Source organism: Dama dama, chromosome X (genome assembly GCF_033118175.1).
Source record: "Dama dama isolate Ldn47 chromosome X, ASM3311817v1, whole genome shotgun sequence".
Taxonomy (NCBI): domain Eukaryota; kingdom Metazoa; phylum Chordata; class Mammalia; order Artiodactyla; family Cervidae; genus Dama; species Dama dama.
Genome location: NC_083714.1, coordinates 136,761,305 through 136,788,248, shown reverse-complemented (window position 1 = coordinate 136,788,248; position 26,944 = coordinate 136,761,305). Strand labels below are relative to the sequence as shown.

Below are 26,944 nucleotides of genomic sequence, written 5' to 3'. Positions count from 1 at the left end.
CTCTCTGGGTTTCTTGGACTTGGGTGGCTATTTCCTTCCCCATTTTAGGGAAGTTTTCAGCTATTATCTCCTTGAGTATTTTCTCATGGCCTTTCTTTTTGTCTTCTTCTTCTGGGACTCCTATGATTCGAATGTTGGGGCATTTCATATTGTCCCAGAGGTCCCTGAGGTTGTCCTCATTTCTTTTGATTCTTTTTTCTTTTTTCCTCTCTGCTTCATTTATTTCCTCCATTTTATCTTCTACCTCACTTATCCTATCTTCTGCCTCCATTATTCTACTCTTGGTTCCCTCCAGAGTGTTTTTGATCTCATTTATTGCATTATTCATTTTTAATTGACTCTTTTTTATTTCTTCTAGGTCTTTATTAAACATTTCTTGCATCTTTTCAATCTTTGTCTCCAGGCTATTTATCTGTAACTCCATATTGTTTTCAAGATTTTGGATCATTTTTATTATCATTATTCTAAATTCTTTTTCAGGTAGATTCCCTATCTCCTCCTCTTTTGTTTGACTTGGTGGGCATTTTTCATGTTCCTTTACCTGTAGGGTATTTCTCTGCCTTTTCATCTTGTTTAGATTGCTGTGTCTGGAGTGGGCTTTCTGTATTCTGGAGGTCTGTGATTCCTTTTTATTGTGGAGGTTTTACCCAGTGGGTGGGGTTGGACGTTTGGCTTGTCAAGGTTTCCTGGTTAGGGAGGCTTGTGTCGGTGTTCTGGTGCGTGGGACTTGATTTCTTCTCTCTGGAGTGCAATGGAGTGCCCAGTGATGAGTTTTGAGATGTGTCAATGTGTTAGGTGTGACCTTGGGCAGCCTGTATGTTGGCGTTCAGGGCTATGTTTCTGCGTTGCTGGAGAATTTGCGTGGTATGTCTTGCTCTGGCACTTATTGGCTCTTGGGTGGTGGTTGGTTTCAGTGTAGGTATGGAGGCTTTTGGACGGTCTCTTATTACTTAAAGTTCCATGTAGTCAGGAGTTTTCTGGTGTTTTCGGGTTTTGGGCTTAAGTCTCCTGCCTCTGGGTTTCAGTTTTATTCTTCCAGTAGTCTCAAGACTTCTCCTACTATACAGCACTGCTAATAAAACTTCTAGGTTAATGGCGAAAGAGTCTCCCCCATGAGGGACGCCCAGAGAGGTTCACAGAGTTACATGAAGAAGAGGAGAGGGAGGAGGGAGATAGAGATGAGCAGGAGGAGAAAAAGGGGGACTCAAGAGGAGAGAGATTGATCTATGCAGTTGTCTGTTCCAAGAGTGTTCTCCGTAGCCCAGCGACCCACAAAGATTCACAGAATTGGATTGGGAAGAGAAGGGGAAAGGAGGAAATAGAGGTGTTCTGAGGTAGAAAAAGGAGAGTCAAGATTGGGAGAGAATAATCAACACACTCCTGTATAAAAATGGGAACTGAATACTGGATTCTTAAATGTACACAATTTATATCATATACTGAAAAACAAAGATTTAAAAATCTAGAGTAGAGGTTAGACTCTTAAACATACTATATTAAAGGCAAAAACCAAAAGACACACACACACAATTTTAGAAATATATATGAAGTTCGGTTTAAAAATAGGGCTCCTCTCTCTTTTTTTTTTTTTTGTAAGGTTATAGTGTAATGAAAATGAAAATTAAGGAGTAATAGAGGAGTAATAGAGGACTTTAAAAGGAAATAAGAGAAAGAGAAAAATAGAAAATAGATGAGAAAAAGAAAAGAAAGAAAAAAAAACACAAGTCAAAAAAAAATAAAAAAAATTTTTTTTACCTAATTAAGAAAATTGTAAAAATCTGTGAAAATGAAAGTTAAGGAGTAATGGGGGAGTAATAGGGAATTTTAAAAGAAAATAAAAGAGAAAACATAAAAAAGAAAAAAAAATTTTTTTTCTTTATTCAAAAAAAAAAAGTAAAAATATATCTAGGAATTTCTCTGAAGCTGTTGCGGTCAGTGTGGGTTCGGTTCAGTTTCAGATAGCTCCTCGTTCCAGCTTACACTTCTCGATATCTACAGGCCCCTTCCGGTGTAGTCGGTGTTACCTACAGGGATTTTAATCTGTTGCACCGGTCCCTTCTGAAGCGGTTCCCTTTGTTTATTTGGCTTGGGTTTGCCGGTCTCTTCCACGCCTAGTTTCCGCCCTGACACAGGCGGGCGGAGGTGGTCTCTTATTCAGGTTGCTAGTTCCGTCTCGCTTCGGGGAGGGGCTGGCGCTGTTCCCCCCCCCAGTCTATGCTGCTCAGGCTCCCGGCTGCTCTATATGTAGCGCGCCCCGCGCTGCACGCAGTTCCAGCCCTCGGGTGTTCCACAAAAGCGCGGAACACAAAGCTGCGCCTGTGTTTTGTGCCTTCCCCGTCAGAGCGGTTCAGGCAGCCAGGGGCTTGACGGGTGCTCTCTCCCCGGGTGTGGCGAGTCTTCTGCCCTGCGCGGTCCCAGTCTCAGTTTCCGCTGGCGCCGGTCGGGTGCGTGCGCCTTCTGCCCTCCGCGTCCCCAGCCCCAGACCCCGCCCGCGCCGGTCGGGTGCCTGCGCCCTGTGTCTCGCTGCGACCCTCCCGGCGAATGTCGACCATCTAGAATCTCAGGAGGTCTTTGCTTGGAAAGTGGAGGCCTGTTTGCAGTGCGGTAGGGGATGCGGTCTTTGGGGCTGAGCCTGCCCCTTCCCCTCCCCCCTGCCTCCTGCCTCCGGCGGGGCTGGGCTGGTCCGCAGCCTGCGAGCTCTTCTCTGGACTTTCTCGGTCCCTTTGTTCTGCGAACGGCCGGCAGTGTGTTCGGGCCGGTTAATTTTCTCTCTCTCTTTTACTGTCCCACAGTTTAAGTTGGTAACTCACAAAAGCTCCCTCCGATTGTCCTCTGGGCACTCAGGCCCGGTCCTTACCCTAAGCAATGCCACCCACTCCTCTCCGTTCTGCCCCCACTTGCTGGTGGCGGATGCGGGCGTCTGGGGTACTTTTCCGCTGGGAGTTGCTTTTAGGCACGTAATCTGTGAGTTTTATTTATTGTTCCCCTCCCAGTCAGGTTGCTCTCGGAGGTTCAAAAACTTCCCCCAGACCCGCCAGTGCGAGGGTTTCTCGGTGCTTGAAAACTTCCTCTATTAAGAGTCCCTTCCCAGGACGGATCTCCGTCCTTAGCTCGCCTGTCTCCCCTTTTATCTTTTATATTTTGTCCTACCTCCTTTCGAAGACAATGGGTTGCTTTTCTGGGCGCCTGATGACCTCAGCTAGCCGATCAGAAGTTGTTTTGTGAAGATTGCTCTGTGTTCAGTTATTCTTTTGATGAATTTGTAGGAGAGAAAGTGGTCTCCCCCTCCTATTCCTCTGCCATCTTGGCTCCTCGCATCATTTGTTTTTATAAGATACTGAGTTCTTTATATATTCTAGATACAAGTCTCCCATCAGGTAAGTGACTTCCTAAACATTTCTCACATTCTGTGGGTTGTCTTTTTACTTTCTTGATGTTATTCTTTGAAGCATACAATTTAAAATTTTTGATGAGTTTATTTACCTTTTGCTTTTGTTACTTCTGTTTTTGGTATTTTATTCAAGAAACCATTTCCCAAACCAAAGTCATAAGATTTATCTCTATGTTTTCTTCTAAAAATTTTGCAGTTTTAACTCTTTTATTTAGACTTTGATCCCTTTTGAGTTAATTTATATATATATAGTGAGGTAGAGGTTCAGTGCCACTCTTTCATATATGGCTCTCCAGTTGTCCTAGTATCATTTGTTGTAAAGTTGTCCTTGGATCATTCTTTTCCCATGGAATGGTTTTAGAATACTTGTCCAAAATCAATTGACCATAAAGATAAGCACTTTTGTTTGGATTGTCCATTCTATTCCATTGATCTGTATTTCTATCATTATACCAGTACTTATTTGATTTGTTTTATTTATTTTTGAGGCACATGTTCCCCTTTCCCCCATCAGTTAAACTTAGGACATTTCACAGTTGGTGGCATCTTAAATTGCATCAAAGCTTGCAGACGGGGCAGTAGTGGTTTGGGAAAGGATGCTGGAGTCTGGAGTGGAGCACTGTTAACTCTTAGGAACTGAATGGATAGGAGATAGTGGTGAGGATAGTGAGAAAGGTGGTAAGTTGGCTGCTTCCTTAGTGTTTAGCAGCAAACTTGAAGCAGGAGTCAAAAATAGTCTCACTTTACATAATTTCAGAGCTGAGTACTAATGGTTCCAGTTTCTTTTTCTGGATTCTTTTAAGAAATACTGCATCACTGAATGCTACTGATGGCACAGAGGATAGCACTGTGGAAAAATAGGGACATTGACCATTCTTAGTCAAAAAGATTGACAGAAGTCCTATTCTGAATTCGAGGAAGTTTTAAAGAAACCTTGAACAATTAATTTTGCTTATTTTCCTTTTTATGAATATGTGAGTGATAAATGAAAAATCTAAATCTACAAAAGCTCCTATAATAAGTCTAAGATAAATGCAAAGTTGTAAAGTTTTATATCTTATTTGATTAGTGCTACTTGAAATATTGGTGTCTTAGGCTGGAAATACTGTTATATTCTGCTTTGAGCTCTACCACCTCAGAGGGAGTTGGGTCCTTTCCCAGAGTTTGTTCTATGAGTTGACCTTTTTGGTTTCCACTTCCTGCAGTCACTGTATGTCCATCTGTTTTCTAGCTACTGTGATTTTATTCTTCTTTCCCTTTCTCTTGGTCTTGTATCATTATTGTAGTGGCATTTTGAGTGAGAGCAGAGGTTAACATGTATGTTCAACCCAGTAGGGATATTCGGTCACCCAAGGTATGTTTACAGAAAATGACTTTGAGAAAAGCTGCAAAAAATAGTACAGAGTTCTATTTATCTCCCTGCTTGTTTAACTTGAACATTTTATATACCCATAGTACAATTATCAAGAGAAGGAAATTAACATTGCTAAAATATTATTAACCAAACTACAGACCTTAATTCAAACTACAGATCACCTTTTTCCACTGGTGGTCTGTTTCTATTCCAGGATACTATGCAGGATCCCATGTTGAATTTACTTGTTATTTCCCCTTAGTCTCATCTAGCCTGTAACAGTTTCTTAATCTTAACTTTCATGACACTTTTGAAGAGTACTGATCAGTTATTTTGCAGAATGTCCTTCAATCTTTTTGAATAAGATCATACATTTCTGGCAAGGTTATTAAAAAATGATGATGCATCCTTTCTATGATGATGCAGTGTATCATGAATTTCCTAATGTTAATATGTCTTGTTACATGTGGCTCAGATCATGAACTCCTTATTGCAAAATTCAGACTTAAATTGAAGAAAGTTGGGAAAACCACTAGGGCATTCAGGTATGACCTAAATCAAATCCCTTATGTTTATACAGTGGAGGTGATGAAAAGATTCAAGGGATTATATCTGGTAGACAGAGTGCCTAAAGAACTATGGATGGAGGTTCACAACATTTTGCAGGAGATGGTGACTAAAACCATCCCCAAGAAAAAGAAGTGCAATAAGGCAAGTTGGTTATCTGAGGAGGCATTACAAATAGCTGAGAAAAGAAGAGATGCGAAAGGCAAAGGAAAAAGGGAAAGATAAACGCAATTGAAAGCAGAGTTCCAGAGAATAGCAAGGAGAGATAAGTTAATCATATTTAGGAAATTTAATACTGATACAGTACTTTGTCTCAAGCCTATATCCCAGTTTCATCACTTGTCCCTAAAATATTATTTGTAGGAATCTTTTTGTTCTTTCCTGATACAGAATCCAACCCAGGATCACAAGTTGAATTTATCATGGCTTCTTAGTCTCCTTGACCTGAAATAGTTCCTGTAAGCTTTGTCTTTTGTGACACTGACATTCTGAGCAATGACATTTCATGACTCTGTCTTGTAGAATGTACCACATTGGGGTTTGGTTGGTGGCTTCTCTCGTTTAGATGAAAATCATGCATTTTTGTCTGGTTACTGCATCAGTGGCGTGCTCTTCTCAGGTAATGAATGCATGGGGGCATAAGATGTCTCGTTGCCCTTCATTGGGGATTTAAATTTTAATCATTTGTTTTAAGTATCATCTTAAGTCTGAAGTGTTTTTAGGTATAAAGTATTAGAGTGATCAATACAATGGAGCCTCTTACAGTGGCTAAATCCAGTGTTTAGGTTGAAAAATTATGATCAAAAAGGCTTTCAAAATCATTCAGATTGACACAAGTGTGCATGTTCAGTTGCTTCAGTCACATCTGACTCTTTGTAACACTATGGACTGTAGCCTGCCAGGCTCATCTGTCCTCCAAACTGTTTTAACTTTTTTGCTTGAGTCAGTTTCTACCTTTGAAATGTTAATATATGATTTGTTGAAGTTCTTCATGCAAGCATTTTTTCCCTTAAAATTTTTGTATGGTAGTAAAATATACACAAAATATATTGTTTTAACCATTTTAAGCGTACATTTCAGTACATGAAGTACATTTTCAAAGTTGTGTAACTGTCACCTCTGTCCATTTCCAGAACTTTTTCTTCATCCCAAACAGAAACTGAGTACTCACTAAGCAATAACCCTCCATTGCCCCTCTACCCCCAGCTCCTGGTAACCTCATTTTATATGCCATAAAAATGGTGTTTTAGAATAAACACCAACTTCCTGTGTTATCTGGGAAAAAATCACTTGACTTTTGCTCCCATGTCAGAACTATGATAAAAATTTACTTGCCATATAATGTAGGGCACTTTCTGAATTTTGCCCTGAGTTACTATATAGTAGCTCTAAAACCTGGTAAGGGAAGCAGTTCTGTTGTGAAAGGTAACAGAAATAGTCACTAGTTTGATAATCTGTACCTCTGGGGTTGGGTGTTTTAGATGGGGTAGAGGCATGATGAGGTGAAATTACTCCTGGTGGCAGACCAGAGTTTATATTCTCTCCTTTGTTTTCCATCTTGGCTATTTACCAGTTGGATGTAGTCATTCTCATCATCCATGCTTTTGTACATGCCTTGATATATATTTCAATTTGAATATAAATTCTAACAGTGTTAGAGACTCAGGGTTCATAAAAACTTTTTACCACTGTGGTCTTTGTGTGTCCCTATTCCCTTGTCTGTAAAGTGAACATAACAAACTTAACTTCTCTCCAAAGGGTGTTTGGAGACAAAACTGTGAAACACTTTGCAGAGTAGAAAGGTCTCCTCATTTTTAGTAAGGAGTCATCAGTGTTCTTTGAGGGCTCACCCACTCCCAATCATTCTTCTAACCTTATTAGGAATATTTATAGAACTACTTTTAATAGCAGCACAGGATATAGGTAGAACAGCCAAATGGCCTGGCTTGCTGGAGCTGATGAAAGTATAGATTTGAAAATATTCAAACAATAACATTGCTCAGGCGAACCACTTAGTCCTTTGCTGTATGGTGTTGGGTGTCTCATTTTCTTTAGCAAATTTGACAAGACCTTGAGACTTAGCAGATTCCTTTCTTCAGTTGGGCTGTAGATGGACAAGAGACTCCTGGGCTAGCCTATGAGTGTCCTGCTCTTGAGAGATTAGCAACTTGATAGGCTGCATAACCCATAAATAGTTAGGTGCCTGCCAAATCATGGATAGGATTTCTCTGGAGGTTCACACAGAGAGGATTCCTAGAGGTGAGAGATCATTCATCTGAAGAGTTGGCAGTTACTCTAGGGTGCTACTCCAGGTTTCCTGCTCCTGGGAGACCTTCACTTAAATGGGGTAGTTCCTCACTGTTGAGGTGAATAGGCCAGAAGTCAGGTGACCCATTTCCTGCTATAATGAACTTTTGCCTGAGAATTGGAGGTAAGTGACTCTGGGCCTCCTGAGCCAGCTACAGGGACTCTTGTTCACTTTCTGGAAGAATGGTCAGGTGACGTCAGTGTTACTTCTCTGATGGTACCAGAACCTATGCAAGAAATGAAGAGTGTCTGTTTCGGTTCTGTATTGCCACCTAAAAACCCACCCCAGAACTTCATGGTTTATAATGATAACCATTCTCACAGTTTTGTTGGTGGTTGGGGATTTTGGAAGGTGTCAGCTGGCCAGATCATTTCTGATCTTAAATTGTATTGGTTGGGCAGTTGGAACTGGAGGGTCCCCTCTCAAAATGGCCTCTTTACTCTTCAGTTCAGTTCAGTCACTCAGTCGTGTCCGACTCTTTGCGACCCCATGAATCGCAGAACGCCAGGCCTCCCTGTCCATCACCAACTCCTGGAGTTTACTCAGACTCATGTCCATTGAGTCAGTGATGCCATCCAGCCATCTCATCGTCTATCATCCCCTTCTCATCCTGCCCCCAATCCCTCCCAGCATCAGGGTCTTTTCCAGTGAGTCAACTCTTCACATGAGGTGGCCAAAGTATTGGAGTTTCAGCTTCAACATCAGTCCTTCCAATGAACACCCAGGACTGATCTCCTTTAGGATGGACTGGTTGGATCTCCTTGCAGTCCAAGGGACTCTCAAGAGTCTTCTCCAACACCACAGTTCAAAAGCATCAATTTTTCAGTGCTCAGCTTTCTTCACAGTCCAACTCTCACATCCATACATGACCACTGGTCTTAGGAATGTCCTATTGGTGTTCGTGCCCAATCTCTTTTGCTGCTGTATTTCATTGTCTGAGGATGAAATACAACATGACTTAGGCTTTTCACATCATAGAGTGCCCTGGATACTTGTGTTCCTTTTCTTTGAGGATTTATGTATCCATTTATTCATTTGTTTATGGCTGCACTTGATCTTTGTTGCTGCATGTGGGCTTTCTTTATTTGTGATGCACAGGCTTCTCATTGTCGTGGCTTCTCTTGTGGAGCATGAGCTCTAGGGTGCACAGGCTCAGTAGTTGTGGCACATGGGTTTAGTTGCCCTGTGACATGTGAGATCTTCTCAGACCAGGGATTGAACCCATTGGCAGGTGGATTCTTAAGCAGTGAACCACCAGGGAAGACCTACTTGTCCCTCTTATAGGTGGTGATTAAATGAAAGCCTTGAATTTTCAATTCAGTGAAATATTGGCAAACAGATTTGGTACTGGGGTTGTGATAGTTATCCTTTTATTTTGTCATAACCCAATCAGGGTAGAAACCTGAAGGAGAGAAGAAACACTTCATTGCCTCTGCTCTTTCCATGGATGATGGGTTATCCAAATAGCAGGAGATTCTGCTTTTGGCTTGTTTTGGATTACTGAGCACTGTCCTTCAGAAAAAATTTCCTAATGTTCTGCTGGCCATCTGGCGTGAGCACAGAACCTTTTACTCAATAAAAGTAAGCTGATAATAATGACCAGTTGAACCATCTTGATAATAAATATATTTGTACAGCTTTTCTAATCCCAGGTTATTGAAACTCTGTCAGCCTTGGCTGGTATCCATGCTCTCTCTGTGCCCTCGTGTCTCCTTTTTTTCTCGAGTCACTCCTGCTGAGTGAGCACTGGAGCATGAGGAGAAGGAGCAGCAACACCACCGGGGCATAGAGTGGGCGAGGAGAAGGCCTGGCTTCAGGTGCAGTTATCTCAGTTTTGGGGCAGACATGGTCACTGCATCCTCACCACCATTTTACACATAAAGAAGATGAGGTATATATATAAAAAAAAAGATGAGGTGTATAAAAAGATAAAGTGGCTTTTCTTACTGGCTGCGTCTGATTTTCTCCCCTCTTCACACTAGTACTGATTGATAACACAGAACAGATGTGCCTTGGACAAGAGAAAAATAGGCGAGCTGGATTTTTTTATGATGCTGTGTTTATTATTTGTAGCCCTGGATCTTTAAAGCAGGAAAAGCAGTGTTGATGCTAACTAGAAATTTTGTACCATTTAATATGTAACATGTGAGGCAAAATTATGAGGAAAGGTGAGAAAGCCAGGGGGCTCCCAGTTTCTGACTTCTTACCTTCTATGGCATAAATTAATAAATGGTCCTTTTTTAATGCAGTAAAAAGGAAATTGTTGATAAGCTTCAGAGTGCTGTTTATATTGCAGACAAAATGCTAAATTTACCGAGTGTTGCAAGCACATCATAGTCAGGGTTTTGAGTGTCCATAAGCCATTCTCTAGAATTATTTTGGATGCACCGATTACAGGTTTCCCCCCATATCATGTATGTACTTAGCACTGCCAGACTCTTTACAGGGTGTCAAATATGTGGGAGGATTTAAACGAATTCTCTTAAATGCTCCATGGGATAAGATGATCCAATGGGAACTGAATGTTTTCAATTAGGACGTTTCCATGGATACCATTAAGACTGCCAAAATTCATAGCCACAGGAGACTTTACTTGTTTCAATATTGATTAAGAAATCTGAGAACAATCTCATGGAGTGTAGAAGGTAGGTGGAGGATAAATTCTGGGGGTAGTATAAAATTTGCCTTCTCTCCTATGGTTAAAGGCTAGTCCAGATAAAATTCTAGGCAGTCAGCCAAGTCTAACAATAGGATTTATGTTGAGAGAATGTCCAGAATAAAAGTGAACTTGGCTGGCTTCTTTTATCCCAGATGATGCTATTTATTTATTTATTAATGTCCACTTTCTTGTGTGCTGGGTACAAGGCACTGGCAGTATAAAAAAAAAAAAAGACAAAAACCACAACCTTTGTTTCAGTGTCTTTTATAAGGAAAACATTCTAAATGAGGTTTGCAGACATCTTAAAATTTGCACCTGTATGGGAAGAATTCACATCTTAGGTTATTATGCTCATTTTAAAGCATGCATTCTTTGCACAGGTTCTCAGATCTCGAAGAATCTGCAGATAGAATTCAAGGGGACCCTGACCTTGAATGGATAAAAAAGTAGCTTTTCATTTTGACTAACAATGGATATTTAGTATTTCAATTAATTAATTAATGCAGGCAACAAATTACCTGTAACTTTGTACAAATTACCTGTACCTGACCACCTGTAACTTTGTCATCAATAAATCAGTTTCATATTGCATTATAGCTGTTGCAGATATCTTGAAATATCATTTTTGCTGGTCATGACTTCAAAATTTTGGCAGGTTTTAGAGTTTTCGGTACTTCATGATACTTAATGCCATAATAAAAGAGTATATATATATTACTATATTACTCATTTCTATAGTATTTTAATAAATATCTTAATATAATTGACTTCCATTGTAATCCTGTGTTTTATTTTTGTATTTAAAAGCATCACTTCTAAAATAGATCCAAAAAGTTTCACCAGATTGCCAAAGGGTCCATGGCACAAAAAATGAAGAACTTCTTTTCTAATAAAAGTGCAGATTACTGGAGTTATCATATTTATCTTCTGACCAAAATTTAAGAAAGCAGCTTCTTAAGTGCTTTTCATCAAACATCTTTTCAAACAAATGAGGGTTAAAAGGGAATTGTTTTCTGTTGGCTTATGTGCAGGCCCTGCAAAGTACTTTGCAGTCACCTTTGACTTTCATTTGAGAATTTGTCTTCAGGGAATAAGTTATTATTTTGGACAGAAGTTTAAGAAGAAAAGGTTTTCTGGTCTTTGATGGGCTGCATTACAGTAGAACACTGTTAAATTCATGGGAGGGGAGATAAGTTTACAGTTCAGTTTCTTGTGGATTGTGTGAAAGGGACTGCCTTATAAAAGAAAAAAAATTTGTGAGTGAAATTTCAATTTCAGTTTTATTCTCCATCAGGTTTGTGAATCTGAATTGTCCACCATGTATTTCCAGATTACATTTTCTCCTTCTCCCTGTAGGGAAGCAGCTTTTCAAAGTGTGTCCAAGCCCTGTACCTGGGAACTATGATTATCCCCATCTGTTGGCAAAAATTATAATCATGTTTATTTTATAGAGATCTGGAAAAAAGAGATAACAATGAAAAACAAAGCAAAAAGTCAAACGTATTTCTGTTCTGGCAAACTTTATTTTAAATGAAGTTCACAATCTGATTAACTCTTAAAAATTTTATTTATTTATTTTTGGCTGCACTGGGTCTTCGTTGATGCTCGCAGGCTTTCTCTAGTTGTGGTGAACAGGGGCTACTCTCTAGTTGCAGTGTGCAGGCTTCTCATTGTGTCATCTGTATATCTGAGGTTGTTGATATTTCTCCCGGCAGTCTTGATTCCACCCTGTGGTTCATCCAGCCTGGCATTTCGGTGGCTTCTCTTGCTGTGGAGCACAGGCTCTAGATGCAAGGGCTTCAGTAGTTGTTGCACTTGAGCTTAGTTGCCCCTCGGCATGTGGAATCTTGCTGGACTAGGAATCGAACCTGTGTCCCCTGCATTGGCAGGCAGACTCTCAACCACTGGACCACTAGGGAAGTCCTCTGGCAGACTTTTTTTGGGTAATAATTTTATTACATATGAGTCACATACCATAAAAGTCACTGATTTAAAGTGTACACTTAAGTGGTTTTTACTGTATGCACAGGATTGTGCTACTAGGACCACAGTAAAATTTAGATCATTTTCATTACTCTCAGTTAGAAACCCCATCCTTTCTAGCAATCTTCCATCCTAGCCCTGGGCATCCAGTAATCTATTTTCTGTCCCTATAGATTTGTCCACTGTAGACATTTCATATAAATGGGATCATACAATATGTGGTCTTTTGTGTCTGGCTTCTTTGACTTCACCAAATGTTTTTAAGGTTCATCCACTGAATGTTTTTAAGGCTATAGCGTGTATCAGTATTTCATTCATTTTTTTGGTGAAATAATATTCCACCTTATGGATATATACCACATTTTGTTCTATTGAATATTTGAATTGTTTCCACTTTTTGGCTTTTATGTATAATGCTGCTATGAACATTCATATATAGGTTTTTTTTCTTTTTTTTTCATTTATTTATATTAGTTGGAGGCTAATTACTTTACAATATTGTAGTGGTTTTTGCCATACATTGATATGAATCAGTCCTGGATTTACATGTGTCCCCCATTCTGTATAGGTTTTTATATGGGCATTTGTTTTAAATTCTCTTGGTTATATACTTATAAGTAGTATCAAATATATTTTTAAAAAATAAAAAATGAATTAAGTGTTACAGAATATCTGAAGCACTTTTAGAAATTGTTCACTTCCATAGAGCACAATTTGAAAACCAGTGTCAAAGTGGAGAGAATGTTGATTTTTTTGTGTGCATGTTGGGTAGATTTGGGTTGACTCTTGGTTGACTGTGGTGAGTTTTGTCAAGTTAGCTGTGAATACCTTTCTTCTTGTATAAGGTGTTAGTACCTCAGGATGTTTTAGGGATTGATAGACTGCATAATTGCTTACAGATGTTCAGTGTCCCTTTCTTTATATCATCTTTTGCCATGGGTTTACTTTGGCCAGTAGCCTGTGAGGGGCTGTTGGATCATAGAAAAAGCAAGAGAGTTCCAGGAAAACATCTACTTCTGCTTCATTGACTATGCTGAAGCCTTTGACGGTGTGGATCACAACAAACTGTGGAAAATTCTGAAAGAGATGGGAATACCAGACCACTTTACTTGCCTCCTGAGAAATCTGTATGCAGGTCAAGAAGCAAGTTAGAACTGGAAATGGAACAACATACTGGTTCCAAATCGGGAAAGAAGTACATCAAAGCTGTATATTGTCACCCTGCTTATTTAACTTATATGTAGAGTATATCATGCAAAATGCCAGACTGGATGAAGCACAAGCTGGAATCAAGATTGCTGGAAGAAATATCAATAACCTCAGATACGCAGATGACACCACCCTTATGGCAGAAAGTGAAGAAGAACTAAAGAGCCTCTTGATGAAAGTGAAAGAAGAGAGTGAAAAAATTGGCTTAAAGCTCAACATTCAGAAAACTAAGATCATGGCATCTGGTCCCATCACTTCACAGCAAATAGATGGGGAAACAATGGAAACAGTGACAGACTTTATTTTATTTTATTTTTTTGGCTCCAAAGTCACTGCAGATGGTGACTGGAGCCATGAAATTAAAGACGCTTGCTCCTTGGAAGAAAAGCTCTGACTAACCTAGATAGTGTATTAAAAAGCAGAGACATTACTTTGCTGACAAAGGTTGGTATAGTCAAGGCTATGGTTTTTCCAGTAGTCATGTATGGATGTGAGAGTTGGACTATAAAGAAAGCTGAGCGCAGAAGAATTGATGCTTTCGAACTGTGGTGCTGGAGAAGACTCTAGAGAGTCCCCTGGACAGCAAGGAGATCAAACCAGTCAATTCTAACGGAAATCAACTCTGAATATTCATTGAAAGGACTGATGCTGAAGGTGAAACTCCAATACTTTGGCCACCTGATGCAAAGAGCTGACTCATTGGAAAATACCCAGATGTTGGGAAAGATTAAAGGCAGAAGGAGAAGGGGACGACAGAGGATGGCATCACCGACTTGATGGACATGAATTTGAGCAAACTCTGGGAGATAGTAAAGGACATGGAAGCCTGGTATGCTGCGGTCTGTGGGGTCATAAAGAGTCAGACACGACTTAGCAACTGAACAACAACTGTGAGGGGTGGTGATGTGTGCCTTTTTCCAGGCAAAAGCATGTAGTTTGCCATGCCTCTTTTACCTTCTGCCATGATAACTGGCGAGGTTCTAAGCAGACATGACAATACTGTTGGGCAGAGAGAGCCCCAGTACTGAATAGACTTTGTAGCATGAGCAGGGAAAGCCAATGTCAGTTTAAACCTTTAAGATTTGGTGATTATTCGATACTTTAACACACTGGTCCTCAGATAAGACATGTTTTTGTATTCCCCACACTGAGACATGTGGCAATGTCTGCTGACAGTGGTTTGTTGTCACAACTGGGGAAGGTGCCACTGGCATATAGTGGGTAGATGCTGCTAGACATCCTTGAATGCACAGGATAGCTCCCACAACAAAGAATGATCTGGTCCCATGGTGTCAGTGGTGCTGAAGTTGAGAAACCCTGCTTTTGTGTAACCTAGTTTACCTGGATTAATGCAGGGGTGTTGAGAAAATATTAAATGAATTAAATTTTATAAAACACTTAGCACATAGGGTGACCCCCTGTTTTTGCAATTATGTGTCAGGCCCTGGGGATGGCTTTAAAGTCTTCCCTTGCATCCATGGGAAAGGAGAGTCTTTTTCCAACTTTCCTAGGGTTCAGTAGTTCTATTTAATTGAAGTTTTGTTCATCAGTTGTCTCAGTTTTAGTAGAATCATTTACCCCTTAAAATAGTGAGGGAACTAACACTAAATGCTTGTTTAGTCCATGCTTTTTATACAGACAGTTGACTCTTGAACAACATGTAGGTTCAGTGTGTTGACCCTCCACATCGTGGATAATCACATATGAAATCCTCCGAATCTGTAGTTCCTCATCCAGGGATTCAACTAGCCACGGATCATGCGGTACTTTAGTATTTACTGTTGAACAAAAGTCCATGCATAAATGGACCTGCACGGTTGAAACCCATGTTGTTCAAGGAGCAACTATGCTTTGATTTTTTGCAAATAATCTGTGAGGTGGATATACTCATCTCCTTTTTGTTTTAGATGAAGAAATTGAGGCACTGGAATTATGTAATTTGATGAAGAATATACAGGGTTGTAGGTGGTGGGGCTAGGATTTGACCCAAATATGTTTGCCTGTAGAATCCTGTTCTTTTCCACACTACCATACTACCTCTTTAGCATTGATTTAAACATAAAGAAAGGCAAGGGAAACCCAAGTGATAACAGTTATGTGTTGTATTAGTTATCTATTGCTGTGTAAGACAAGTTGTCTCAAATCTTAGCCCTTTGAAACAGCAGACATTATCTCATACAGTTTCTGATAATAAGTAATCCAAGAAAAGCTAAGCTGAGTGGTTCTTGTTCAGGATCTCTCTTGAGGTTTTAGTCAAGTTGTCATCCAGGGCTGCTATCATCTGAAGGCTTGATTAGATGGCGCATTTGCTTCTATGATGATTCACTCACATGGCTGTTGGCACGAGGCCTCATTTTGTCATCACATGGGCCTCTCCTTAGGGCTGCTTGAGGGTCTTCAGGACATGGCAACTAGCCTCCCCCAGTGTGAGGAATCTGAGAGAGACAGCAAGAGAGAAGTTACTGTATCTTTTATGTCATTGTCTCAGAAGTCACATATCATCACTTCACTTGGTCACACAGACAACTGTGATACAATGTGGAAAAAGGTGTTACAAGGGCATTATGAGTACTAGTAGGTGGATATCATTGGTACCATCTTAGAGGCTGGTTGCCACATAGGGTCCTTATATCCCATAGTTGCAAAATTATAAATTGTATTTCCTTTTCATATTCCAAATGTTCAAATCAGAGTTTCATATTTTAAAATACCCAAACCAGGGTCCCATATTGAACTCGAGTTGGAAGAGGCGAGTCCGGCCTCAAAATGGAGGGTCATGATCCCAAGGAACCAGAGCAGTTGAGAAAGCTGTTTATTGGTGGTCTGAGCTTTGAAACTACAGATGATAGCTTAAGAGAACATTTTGAGAAATGGGGCACACTTACAGATTGTGTGGTGATGAGAGACCCCCAAACAAAATGTTCCAGGGGCTTTGGTTTTGTGACTTACTCTTGTGTTGAAGAAGTGGATGCAGCAATGTGTGTTCGACCACACAAGGTTGATGGGTGTGTAGTGGAACCAAAGAGAGCTGTTTCTAGAGAGGATTCTGTAAAGCCTGGTGCCCATCTAACAGTGAAGAAAATTTTTGTTGGTGGTATTAAAGAAGATACAGAAGAATATAATTTGAGAGAGTACTTTGAAAAGTATGGCAAGATTGAAACCATAGAAGTTATGGAAGACAGGCAGAGTGGAAAAAAGAGAGGATTTGCTTTTGTAACTTTTGATGATCATGATACAGTTGATAGAATTGTTGTTCAGAAATACCACACTATTAATGGGCATAATTGTGAAGTGAAAAAGGCCCTTTGTAAACAAGAGATGCAATCTGCTGGATCACAAAGAAGTCATGGAGGTGGATCCAGTAACTTTATGTGTCGTGGAGGAAACTTTGGAGGTGGTGGAGGTAACTTTGGCCGTGGTGGAAACTTTGGTGGAAGAGGAGGCTATGGTGGTGGAGGTGGTGGCAGCCGAGGGAGTTATGGAGGAGGTGATGGTGGATACAATGGATTTGGAGGTGATAGTGCCAACTATGGCGGTGGTCCTGGTTATAGTAGTAGAGGAGGTTATGGTGGTGGTGGACCAGGATCTGGAAACCAAGGTAGTGGATATGGTGGTGGTGGTGGAGGATATGATGGCTACAATGAAGGAGGAAATTTTGGAGGTAACTGTGGTGGTGGTGGAAACTATAATGATTTTGGAAATCATAGTGGACAACAGCAGTCAAATTATGGACCCATGAAAGGGGGTAGTTTTGGTGGAAGAAGCTCGGGCAGTCCCTATGGTGGTGGTTATGGATCTGGTGGTGGAAGTGGTGGATATGGTAGCAGAAGGTTCTAAAAACTAAGAAGAAAAGGGCTACAGTTCTTAGCAGGAGAGCGAGTGAGGAGTTGTCAGGAAAGCTGCAGGTTACTTTGAGACAGTCCTCCCAAATGCGTTAGAGGCACTGTAAAGATTTGCCACAGAAGGAACGATGATCCATAGTCAGAAAAGTTACTGCAGCTTAAACAGGAAACCCTTCTTGTTCAGAACTGTCATAGCCACAGTTTTCAAAAAGTGCAGCTATTGATTAATGCAATGTAGTGTCAATTAGATGTACATTCCTGAGGTCTTTTATCTGTTGTAGCTTTGTCTTTTTCTTTTCATTACATCAGGTATATTGCCCTGTAAATTGTGGTAGTGGTACCCGGAATAAAAAATTAAGGAATTTTTAACTTTTCAAAAATAAATAAATGAAATACCCAAACCATTCACAATGTAAGTGAAAATATAAATTTGCTTTTATAAACATTGGTGAATGGACACAATCAAATACTTAATATAAAAGTTATGTTGCAAATATTTCATTTGCGGGACTTGTATTTTAGTAGGCTGAAATAGCAGAGGTCTCTTGAGTCCTGAGAAGTTTGAACTGCTGGTGCTTTCTTTTCTTTCCTGGAAAACTACCCTCTACTAAACTGGGAATTCTTCATTTTTCAAAGCCCTTCTAACATCTGGATGTTCTTATTGCTGATTTGATGTGCTGAAATTGACAGCCCAAGTATAAATGATAGATACAAAGACTGGGTGGTTTTCATGGAGGTTTCTTAGAGGAGCCTTTCCTTTCTTCATCCAGCTATTCCTGGGAAGCATCCCCTTCCAGTTAATATATGTGCATACTCAGTCGCTTCAGTCCTGTCCGACTCTTTGCAACTCCATGGACTGTAGCCCTCCAGGCTCCTCTGTCCATGGGATTCTCCAGGCAAGAATACTAAAGTGGGTAGCCATTCCCTTCTCCAGGGGATCTTCCCGACCAAGGGATCCCTCAGTTAATACTTGGTGCTCATCAATTCAGGTGGCTCCTGGAAAGATTTGTTTAGATAGATTCAGAACTGAGTTTTTCTAGATGTCTTAAAGGTTAAAATGGGTTTCCCTGAAACTTGAGGATGTTAATGGGTACTCTTCCTGAACCAGTTATCTGAGCTTTTATTATACTTGGTTTGAGCTTTGGGAATTAAGAAAGGGCCTTGACTGGGTATAGAGCTATATGGATTTACTGTACTTAATTGTATGACTGTATTTAATTGTATGAAATCAAAAACATTTCCACCTCAGGAATCAACCCATTACTTTCAACCACTGTTGATTACATTGGGTTAGAGCTTCTTGCTTCCTTAAGTTATTTTCCTTTTTCTTTCAAAATTGGGTTCAGTTGAATGTGACCAATTCTACATGGAGGCTGGCTCCCTTACTTTAGTTCTTGACTCCTACTGTCCCAATATTATGCTTCATTTATACAGTGATAGCTTTTCTTTACTTTATCTATTGATGCCCTATGCAATATAGGAAGATTGAAAAAAAGATCTGTATTTGAAGAACACTTGAAAAAGTGAAGAGTGTTGTGAGAAGCAGCTTTGATTTTAATTTTCACTGTAACCAGAACAGGTGGCCACCTGATGGGCATACCTGCGTTTTCATTGCACACTGCTCAGTGTGGGTAGCCAGGTCAGTCAAGGTTAGATTGGTCCCCAAATACCTCTACTGGCTCTAAGTGTAGTTCTGGAAACCTTACCATAATTATTAGAGGTTATAAGAAAAAAAATTATCTGCATAAGTGGTAGCAGAGGAGTGAAGTAGTCTAATATATGAAAGTTGGAAAGCTGGAGGTTTCAATAATTTTAAGATATTCCTTATTAATTTTAAGAATTCTCTGATTGTTATAAATGCATGACAGATGCTATTTTCTGATCCTGAGATTTTGTGGGCAGTCATTTTGAAAAGGGGCCTGAATGAGAATAAAAATTAATTATGAAAATCTATTTAAAAAACTGATTATGCTGTGATTCATTATAGACATTTTATGTAGCTTATATGTTATGTTTTTACCTTTGGGACTAGCATTCCTATGAGTTGATTTTTACTTTAGGCTTTCTAATGTGTGTCAGCTATGTCAGTTCACGAGCATGTTTTCATCTGTGCATCATGTTATATTGGGACTTGGATGGAATGTAAATCTTTTATTGGCCTAAATCTGAGTCTAATCCTCTGCATGGCTTTGGTAGAAAATCAATTTCCTCTGCTCTGTCAAGATTTTTCAGGTCAGTGCTCTTTGGAAGTTTCCCAGTTCTCTTAGATTAAAATAGATTTTTGTTTCTGTACTACATATTGGTATCCTTTAGTAGGACGGTGGTATCTATAAAGTGAGAAGACAGAGCTTGAGAAGATATCCACGAGTTCTTCTCTTTCAGTTAACTTTTTGACACACTGCACCTTTAAGGAGCCAAGGAGTTTGTGTTCTCTCAGGCATCATTTGGGGAAGCAATGGTGACATCGGTAGGGGAGATGGTATGTACTTGGTTACCTGCTCACTAGGATGCTAGAAGTGAATGGAAAAGAGTAGGACTGGTTCTGCCACGCTCAGTCCATTTCACCTGTGTGGACCATTGGAGCTGGAAGTAGGGTTACTAAGTTGGACTTTCAGTTTTAGCACTGAACATCCTACATCCTGGGAACCCCTCAGTTCAGTTCAGCTCAGTCCAGTCACTCAGTCGTGTCTGACTCTTTGCGACCCCATGGACTGCAGCACGCCAGGCTTCCCTGTCCATTGCCAAGTTCCAGAGATTGCTCAGACTCATGTCCCTTGAGTCGGTGATGCCATCCAGCCATCTCATGCTCTGTTGTCGTCTTCTCCTCCTGCCCTCAATTTTTCCCAGCATCAGGGTCTTTCAGATGAGTCAGCTCTTCACATCAGGTGGCCACAGTTTTGGAGTTTTACCTTCAGCATCAGTCCTTCCAATGAATATTCAGGACTGATTTCCTTTAGGATGGACTGGTTGGATCTCCTTGCTGTCCAGGGGACACTCAAGAGTCTTCTCCAACACCACAGTTCAAAAGCATCAATTCTTCGGCGCTCAGCTTTCTTTATAGTCCAACTCTCACATCCATACATGCCCACTGAAAAAACCACAGCTTTAACTAGTTGGGACTTTGTCGGCAAAGTAATGTCTCTGCTTTTTAATATTCTGTCTAGGTTGGCCATAGCTTTTCTTCCAGGGAGCAAGCATCTTTTAATTTCATGGCTGCACTCACTATCTGCAGTGATTTAGAACCCAAGAAAATAGTCTGTCACTGTTTCCATTGTTTCCCCATCTATTTGCCATGGAGTGATGGGACTGGATGCCATGATCTTAGGTTTTTAAATGTTGAGTTTTAAGCCACCTTTTTCACTCTCCTCTTTGACCTTCATCAAGAGGCTCTTTAGTTCCTCTTCACTTTCTGCCATAAGGGTGGTGTCATCTGTGTATCTGAGGTTATTGATATTTCTCCTGGCAATCTTGATTCCAGCTTGAGCTTCATCTAGCCCAGCATTTCACATGATGTACTCTGCATATAAGTTAAACAAGCAGGGTGACACAATATAGCTTTGATGTACTCCTTTCCCAATTTGGAACCCTTCAGTCTCAGGCAAACCAGGATGGTTGGTTGGGTCATCCTAGCAGTGAATAGCATGAGGATGGATGGTTAGACACTAGTGAATCCCCCTTGTGGATATTTTAAAGAGGGATTTATTACAGACACATAATATCTTGCTATTTAGTGATGTTAGCAGGTAAGTGATTCTGCTTTAATTTTCCTGAAAAACATTATAAAATGAGACTCCATGGAGGTTTTTCTACCTTTTGAACCTAAGAGGGTGTGTTTTTGTTTGTGTGCTCAGTTGTTTCTGACTCTTTGCAACCCTTGGACCATAGCCCACCAAGCTCCTCTCTCCATAGGATTTTCCAGGCAAAAATACTAGAGTGGGTTGCCATTTTCTCCTCCAGGGGATCTTCCTGACCCAGGGATCAAACTCATATCTCTTGCATTGCAGGTACATTCTTTACTGTTGAGCAGTGGAGAAAGCCCCCTAGGAGGATGTGTTTGCGGGATGTTATTAATATTGTCTTTATCTTCTTCCTGGACAATTCAAGGCTCTTTAACTCCACTTATCCTATCTCCCAACTTATTTTTACCTTATATTTTAGTATTATATGTGCTGTGCTGTGCTTAGTTGCTTAGTCGCTTAGTCATGTCCAGCTCTGTGACCCCATGCACTGTAGCCCACCAGGGTCATCTGTCCATGGGGATTCTCCAGGCAAGAATACTTGAGTGGGTTACCATGCCCTCCTCCAGGGGGTCTTCCCAACTCAGGGATCGAACCCAAGTCTCTCGCGTTGCTGGAAGATTCTTTACCATCTGAGCCACCACGGAAGTCCAAGACTTCTGGAGTGGGTAGCCTGTCCCTTCTCCAGGGTATCTTCCTGACTTAGGAATCGAACCGGGTTCTCTGCATTGCAGGTGAATTCTTCACCAGCTGAGCTACCATATGTATATTTAAATTTTTTTAGTTTTGGTTGTGTTGGGTCTTGGTTGCTGCACACAGGCTTTCTCTAGTTGCAGTGAGTGGGAGCTACTCTCTAGTTGTGGTATGAGGGCTTCTTATTCTGGTGGCTTCTCTTGTTGCAGAGCACAGGCTCTAGGGGCATGGGCTTCAGTTAGTTAGGGTGCATGGGCTCAGTAGTTGTGGATGTCTCAGGCTCATTCATTGTGGTGCACAGGTTTAGTTGCTCTGTGGGGCATGTGGGATCTTCCTGGATCAGGGATTGAACCAATGTCTCCTGCATTGCAAGTGAAAGTCGCTCAGTCGTGTCCAACTCTTTGTGACCCCATGGACTCTACAGTCCATGGAATTCTCCAGGCCAGAATACTGAAGTGGGTAGCCTTTCCCTTCTCCAGAGGGTCTTCCCAACCCAGGGATTGAACTCAGGTCTCCTGCATTGCAGGCAGATTCTTTACCAGCTGAGCCATAAGGGAAGCCCCCTTATATATATGTGTGTATATATATATATTTATTTAAATTGAGATAACTGTGGTTTGTAACATAAAAGGTTCATGTGTACAGTATTATATTTCTAATGATATACACAGTATAGCAGTGCTCACACCAAAAGCTTAGTTACCATCCATCACGATATAGTTGATCCCTTTTACTCATTTAATCCCCCCTTCCCCTCTGATAACCACTACTCTGTTCTCTGTATCTGTGTATTTATTTTTATTTGGTTTGTTCATTTGTATATTTCTTTATTAAAATATATTTTCACATATGAGTGAAATCATCTGGTATTTGTCTTTCTCATCTGACTTCACTTAGCATAATACTCTCAGTGTCTATCCATGTTGTTGCAAATGGCAAGATTTCATCATTTTTTATGGCTGAGTAGTATTCTATTGTGTGTGTATATGTGTGTGTATATATATATATATATATATATATATACATATACACACACCACATTTTTATCTGTCCATCTGTTGATGAACAGTTAGGTTGTTTCCATATCTTGGCTGTTGTAAATAATGCTGTTTTGACCACATAGGGGTGCATATTTTTATATATATTGGATATTAACCCCTTATCTGATGTAAGATATATCTTCTCCCATTCAGTAACTTGTCTTTTCATTTTGTGGATGATTTCCTTTGCTGTGCAGAAGCTTTTTAGTTTTATGTAGTCCCATTTGTCTATTTTTGCTTTTGTTTCTGTTGCCTGAGGAGACATATCCAGAAAGATATTGCTAATACTCAAGTCACAGAGTGTACTGCCTATGTTTTATTCTAGGAGTTTTATGGTTTCAGGTCTTACATTCTTTAGTGTTATATATTAAACTTTACAAGAGATTATTTTATGGAGGCATTGCTTATTTAGATCACAGTTCAGCAGTTTTTTTCTGTAGAGAGTCAGATGGTAATATTTTAGCCTCTGTGGACCATATAGTCTCTGTTAAAAGTACTCAACCCCACTTTTGTAGTGCCAAAGCAGTCATAGATAATATGTAAATGATTGTGCATGTCTGTGTTCCAATAAAATTTATTTACAAAAGCAGAGTGGACCAGATTTGGCTTGCAGATCTTTGCCAACTACTAATTTAGATGTACCTGCATATTTACTACTTTATTTTTCATTTTTTGTTATATCTCTGAGGTTATTTTTGGTACATTTTCAAGACAAGGATGTCTCTTCCCATCTCTGTTTTTCAACATTGCCCTAGAAGTTTTAGCCAGTGCAATTAGGCAAGAGAAAGAAATAAAAAGCATATGATCAGAAAGGAAGAAATAAAACTGCCTCTATTTGCAGATGATGTTATTGTCTATGTATAAGTCCCAAGGAATCTACAAAATAAATTCTAGACCTAATAAGTGGGTTCAGCAAGGTTGCACAATAAACCTATAGAAATCAATTGTATTTCTATATGCTAGCATTACAATTACAATAACAGTTACAGTTATTCAAAAAATAAAGTGTAAATCTGGTAAAGCATACACAGAACTTGTATCCTGAAAAATACACAGTACTGATGATAGAAATCAGAGATCTAAATAAATGGAGAGACGTGCCATGTTCATGGATTAGAAGACTCAATGTAGTAAAGATGTCAGTTCTCCCCAAATTGATTTATGTAATTCCTATAAAAATCCCAGCAGGTTTTTTGTACATATAGATATGGGTATTCTAAAATTTACATGGAATGGCAAAGGTTCTAGAATAGCTAAAACAATTTTGGAAAAGAAGAATAAAGTAGAAGGAATCAGTCTGCCTGATTTCAAGACTTATGTAACTATAGTAATCAAGACTGTGTGGTATTGGTGGTGAGATAGATACATAGATCGGTGAACAGAATAAAGAACCTAAAAATAGACCCACCTGAATGTGCCCAATTGACTTTATTTATATTTGGATGTGCTAGGTCTTCATTGCTGCATGGGCTTTTTTCTAGTCGTGGCAAGCAGGGGCTACTCTCTAGTTGTGGTGTGTGGGATTCTCATTGCTGTGACTTCCCTTGTTGTGGAGCAGGGGCTGTAGGCCCTGGGGCTTCAGTATTGCAGCACGTGGGCTCAGTAGTTGTGACTCCGTGGGCTTCAGAGCACAGGCTCAGTAGTTGAGGTGCATGGACTTAGTTGCTCTGTGGCATGTGGGATCTCCCCAGATCAGGGATTGAACCTTTGTCTCCTGCATTGGCAGGCAGATTCTGTATCACTGAGCCACCAGGGAAGCCCTGCCAAATTGATTTTTGACAAAAAGTGTGAAAGCAATTAAATAGAGGAGGAAAGAAATGGTGCTGGATCAGTTGAACATAAATAGGCAAAAACAAAAACCAGAAACAAAAATACCTTGATCTAAATATCACACCTTATACAAAAAATAAATCAAATTGACCACAAAGTTAAATGTAGAATTTAAAGCTATAATTTTTTCAGAATACTAGAAAATCTTCAGGACTTAGGACTAGGCAAAGAATTCTTAGACTTGACACTGACAGTATGATTCATAAAAGGAAAAAAAATGATAACATTGATTCATTTCACTAAAATGATTTTCACACATCTAATTCATTTTACATTGATAAAGATCTTGTTAAGAGACAAGCTGCACAATGGGAGAAAATATTTACAAAGCACATATATATCAAAGGACTATCTGCAGTATATAAAAAATTCTCAAAACTCAACATCTTAAAAGAACCAAACAATCCAGTTGAAAATGGGAAAAAAATGGGCAAAAGACATAAAGAGATATTTCATTGAATAGGATATATAACATGACAAATAAGCACAGGAAAAGATGTTCAACATTATGAACCACTGGAAAAATGCAAATTAAAGCCAAATGGGATTACTACATACCTGAGTAGATAGAATACAAAATGGTGACATCACCAAATGCTGCAGAGAAATGGGGTCACTCATACCTTGCTGATGGGAGTGTACAATGATATAGCCCCTCTGGAAAATAGTTTGATAGTTTCTTAAAAACACTAAATATTCAACTACCATATGTAACCTAATAATTATACTCCTGAGCATTTATCCCAGATAAACGAAGATTTATGTTCAGACAAAAACATGTACATAAATGTTTATAGCAGATTTATTTCTAATAGCCCTTAACTGGAAATGATATACATTCCCTTCATTGGGTGAATGGCTAAACAAACTGGTACATTCATACCATGGAATACTACTCAGCAGTATAAAGGAATGAACTACTGATGTACACAAATCTTAGATGGATCTCCAGAGACTTGTGCTAAGTGAGCAAAGCCAGTCCTGAATGGTACATACTATGTGATTCCATTTATGTAACTTATTTTAAATGACAAAATTATAGACACGAACAACAGATTAGTGGTTCTCAGGGATTGAGGGGGCAGGAGTGCGAAGGAAATGATTGGCTGTAAAAGAGTAGCATGAAGGTCTTCGTGATGATGGTAATGTTCTCTATCTTGATTGTGTCAAAGTCAGTATCCTGGTAGTGTTCTTTCACTATAGTTTTGTAAGATGTTACTGTTGTGGGGAACTAGGTAAAGGTTACACAGGGTCTCTCTGTATCACTTCTTACAAGTGCATGTGAATCTATAATTACCTCAAAATACAAGGTTTAATTTTAAAAAAAGCAAGGGAAAAAAGAATTAGAGTCATATAGCCAATGGCAAGTTGCTGTTTAACACAGGGAGCTCAGTGTGGTACTCTGTGACAGCCGAGTGGAGTGAGATGGGGGGGAGGTTTGAGAGGGCTGGGACATATGTATGCTTACGGCTGATTCCTGTTGTTGTATGACAGAAGCCAACACAACATTGTAAAGCAGTTATCCTCCAATTAAAGTGAAAGTCACTCAGTTGTGTCCGACTCTTTGCGACCCCATGGACTATACAGTCCATGGAATTCTCCAGGCCAGAATACTGGTGTGGGTAGCCTTTCCCTTCTCCAGGGGATCTTCCCAACCCAGGGATCGAACCCAGGTCCCCCACATTGAAGGTGGATTCTTACCAGCTGAGCCATAAGGAAAGCCCAAGAATACTGGAGCAGGTAGCCTATCCCTTCTCCAGTGGATCTTCCCAACCCGGGAATCAAACTGGGGTCTCCTGCACTGCAGGCAGATTCTTTACCAACTGAACTCTGAGGGAAGCCTCCAATTAAAAATAAATTTAAAAAAAGCATGAGTCAGAAGAATCATAATACTAAATAATGTATTAATTGTACCTTTATATTTGGTGGCGTTCTAAGGCCCTGGTCTAGTTTTGTTCTGAAGTGGAGCAATGGAGAGGTCCACGTGAGTCTCTATACATAAGTGTATGATTGACTTTTTTCCTCAAGTGCTGCTACTTTGAAATTCTATTCAGTGATTGCCCTTTGAGTGCCTTTTGCCTCTGGTTTTCTTTTAGACACAAACCAGTTTTTTCATGTCAGTTCCAAGGTCATTTCCAAGCACCATTAAGTTTTATGATCTTGTTCCTGCAGTGGGTTCTCACCTGAGAACCAGAGTGTCTAGGCACTGACTTGTTTTCCTGAGTGATTTTTCTCTTTGCCTATGTGATATAGATTTCTTATTGTTCCCTGATTCCTATTCTCATCTTCTGTTTTGTAGTAGAAACTCCATTTTTGAGCTGGGCACGTGGC

At 39.9% G+C, this 26,944-nt stretch overlaps 2 protein-coding genes across 3 annotated transcripts in view; both read left to right on the top strand.

The window, feature by feature from the left end:
* The window catches only part of REPS2 (RALBP1 associated Eps domain containing 2), a 256,926-nt gene that overhangs the window by 19,782 nt on the left and 210,200 nt on the right, over positions 1-26,944 (top strand). The window lies entirely within an intron of this gene.
* On the top strand, positions 16,238-17,339 carry LOC133051928 (heterogeneous nuclear ribonucleoprotein A3-like). The gene has a single exon (XM_061136612.1). The coding sequence runs from the start codon at positions 16,238-16,240 to the stop codon at positions 17,306-17,308; it is 1,071 nt and encodes a 356-aa protein (XP_060992595.1). The 3' UTR covers positions 17,309-17,339.

Bases quoted from the DNA above. Each gene is read 5' to 3' on its own strand.
- LOC133051928 (XM_061136612.1), top strand. From the start codon at position 16,238: ATGGAGGGTCATGATCCCAAGGAACCAGAGCAGTTGAGAAAGCTGTTT.